General features: G+C 48.9%; 1 protein-coding gene across 1 annotated transcript; it reads left to right on the top strand.

The window, feature by feature from the left end:
- Window positions 1-1,181: 1,181 nt before the first annotated feature.
- LOC141687099 (uncharacterized) lies at window positions 1,182-2,786 on the top strand. The gene is made up of 3 exons (XM_074492289.1): window positions 1,182-1,744; window positions 2,107-2,290; window positions 2,385-2,786. The coding sequence occupies exons 1-3, from the start codon at window positions 1,182-1,184 to the stop codon at window positions 2,784-2,786; spliced, it is 1,149 nt and encodes a 382-aa protein (XP_074348390.1).
- Window positions 2,787-2,997: the final 211 nt, after the last annotated feature.

The following is a 2,997-nucleotide window of genomic DNA, read 5'->3' as shown; positions in this document are numbered from 1 at the left end:
GGGAGGCTGAGTCAGAAAATGCATCAAAGGAAATGGTCCAACAGGGTGAAGACGATGTCCTCATGGAAGAGGCAGAGGGCAGGAAGAGAGTACGTCCTGAGGGACACGAGACTTGTAACCTGATTTCAATCGAGGAGTTGCCCGAGAACTATTTCGAGCACATGGGGATTCAGGTGGAACCACGCCTAGGGGCCTTGCTGATGGAAGCCTCTAAGCCTATCATGTTGATACAAGAAGGGATTATGGAAGAAGCAAGTGATGAAGAAGAGAACCCAGAACAAATCGCTGCAAGACTCAAGAAAAGGAAATGGGCACGCGAAGAAACGACAACAACTATGGATCTGCCCAACGGAATTACTCGTACTGTCACTACAGCCTCTGAGCACTTGATAAATCCAGCTCGAGCTCACCGCCCTGAGCTCGAGGACACGGAAGGCTTAACAATCATGGAAGTGGAAAAATCTAGGGAGGCTCGAGCAGACTTAGATCCGAGAATGCCCCCAATGAGTTGAGAGGGCTGGGGCCGTAGAAGACACAATCCCGATCCTAGTAGACCCAAATGATCCCTCAAAGGTACTCAGAATAGGCTCTAACCTAAGTCCTGACTTAAGGGAAGATCTAGCCCGCTTTCTGAGGGGAAATTTGGATATCTTTGCATGGTCACACTCTGATATAATAGGGATCGACCCGAATGTCATGTGCCACCAGCTCAACTTGGACCCGAAAAAGAAGGGGGTGATACAGAAGAGACGGCCAATTAGTGGAGAGAGGGCAGAGGCCCTCAGAGAAGAAGTAGATAGACTAATGGAGGCGGGGCTTGTAAGGGAAGCCTTCTACCCCATGTGGCTGGCCAACCCCGTGCTTGTCAAGAAGCCCAATAGGAAATGGAGGACGTGTGTGGACTTCACCGAGCTGAAAAAAGCTTGCCTGAAGGACAGTTTTTCTCTACCCCGAATCGACCAGCTGGTTGATTCCACGTCCGGGCACGCATTGCTTAGCATTATGGATGCTTATTAGGGATATAACCAAATCCCCATGTATGGGCCAGATCAGGAGCACACCTCCTCTATTATTGATGGGGCCTCTACTGTTACATCGGGATGCCCTTCAGGCTCCTTAACGTCGGGGCAATATATCAAAGGCTGGTGAACAAGATGTTCAAACATTAGTTGGGAAAAACCATGGAAGCCTACGTAGATGATATGCTTGTGAAGTCAAAAGAAGCAAAGGATCATGTCCGCCACCTATCAAAAATGTTCCAGATCCTAAGAGAGTACAGAATGAAGCTTAACCCACAGAAATATGTGTTCGAGGTCGAGTCAGGGAAATTTTTAGGGTTTATTGCCAACAACAGGGGCATTGAGGCCAACCCCGCCAAGATACGAGCCCTACTCGAGATGAGATCCCCCCGACGGGTGAAGGACGTCCAAAGTTTAACTGGGCGAGTAGCCGCCTTAAACCACTTCGTCTCAAAGTCTTTCGATAAATGCCAGGAGTTCTTCAACACAATTAAAGGAGTGGGGAGGAATTTTGAGTGGACAGAAAAGTGTGAAGAAGCCTTCCAGAATATAAAGAAGCATCTCAGCAGCCCTCCAATATTGTCCAACCCAAAGGAGGGAGAGACTTGGGTCCTATACTTGGCCGTCTCTAACTTTGCAGTAAGTGCGGTATTGGTTCAAGAGGAGGATGGTATCCAGCTCCCGGTATATTATGTGAGTAAAAGGTTGGCTGACGCGGAGACTCGGTACACGAGCCTCGAGAAATTAGCATATGCTCTGATCCTGGCCTCCAGAAAGCTCAGGCCCTATTTTTAGGTGCACAGGATAGAAGTGCGAACCTCCTACCCTCTCAGGAAAGTAATGTATAAACCGGAGTCTTTTGGTCGAATGCTGAAGTGGACGGTTGAGCGCGGCTAATTCGAGGTGGATTATAAGTCAAGGACCGCAATCAAAGGCCAAGCCCTGGCTGATTTTCTTCTGGAATTTCCTCCATATCAAGAAGTGAAGCCGGGAGCCCTTGTTGTCATATCTAGCACAGAAGAATCGGGCTGGAGAGCCAAAATAGTGCCCCATGGTGGAGCCTATTTGTGGATGGAGCTTGTAATAGGGATGGTGCAGGAGCTGGAATTGAGTTAATCAGCCCGGAGGCGTACAAGATCAGACGCGTGACCTATCTGGCCTTTCACGCAACCAACAATAATGTTGAGTATGAGGCCCTGACCAATGGTCTCAAGCTAGCTTTGGAAATGAAGGTGGAGAACTTGAATGTGTTTAGTGACTCCATAATTGTGGTATATCAGATAAATGGAGGGTATCAAGCTAAGGGGCTGAGAACAGAGCTTTACCTGAAATGTGCGCAGAGGATAATCGCGAGGTTTAAATCAGGTGAGGCTGGAACTAATCCCGCTTGGGCAGAATGAAGGCGCGGACGAGCTAGCTAAGCTCAGCTCACGCCGTGAGGCCACTTTGCTAGGGGTCCTGCCCCTTGACATACAGAGGCAGCCTAGTGTGCCCGAGCACGAGGTGGGCAGCCTCAGTGATGACCTCAGCCTCATATGCATGACACCTATCTTAGCATACATAAAAGAAGGTTCACTTTCGGACGAAAAGAATGAGGCAAGGAGGATAAGATACAAAGCAGCCCGCTATGTGATATACGATGGGATCCTATACAGAAGAGGGTTCAGTGTGCCTCTCCTCAAGTGCATAGATGGGGATGAATGCAATTATATCCTAGGGGAAGTACACGAGGGAATTTGTGGCAATCACTCGGGGGTAGCTCTCTAGCTCAGAAAATCCTCTGTCAAGGCTACTACTGGTCAACGCTGAAAAAAGACGCCTTCAAATTCTCCCGAGCTTGTGATAAGTGTCAGCGATATGCCAATTATTACAACTGCCCCGTGGCCTCTCTCACATCCCTCATGAGACCTTGGCCCTTCTCTATGTGGGGAATTGATCTGATTAGGGAACTTCCGAAGGCCAGGGGAGGTGTCAAGTA

The sequence above is a fragment of the Apium graveolens genome, chromosome 1, assembly GCF_009905375.1.
Source record: "Apium graveolens cultivar Ventura chromosome 1, ASM990537v1, whole genome shotgun sequence".
In the NCBI taxonomy this organism is placed as follows: Eukaryota; Viridiplantae; Streptophyta; class Magnoliopsida; order Apiales; family Apiaceae; genus Apium; species Apium graveolens.
The sequence above is the reverse complement of the archived record's forward strand: the minus strand, read 5'-3'. Positions and strand labels throughout refer to the sequence as shown.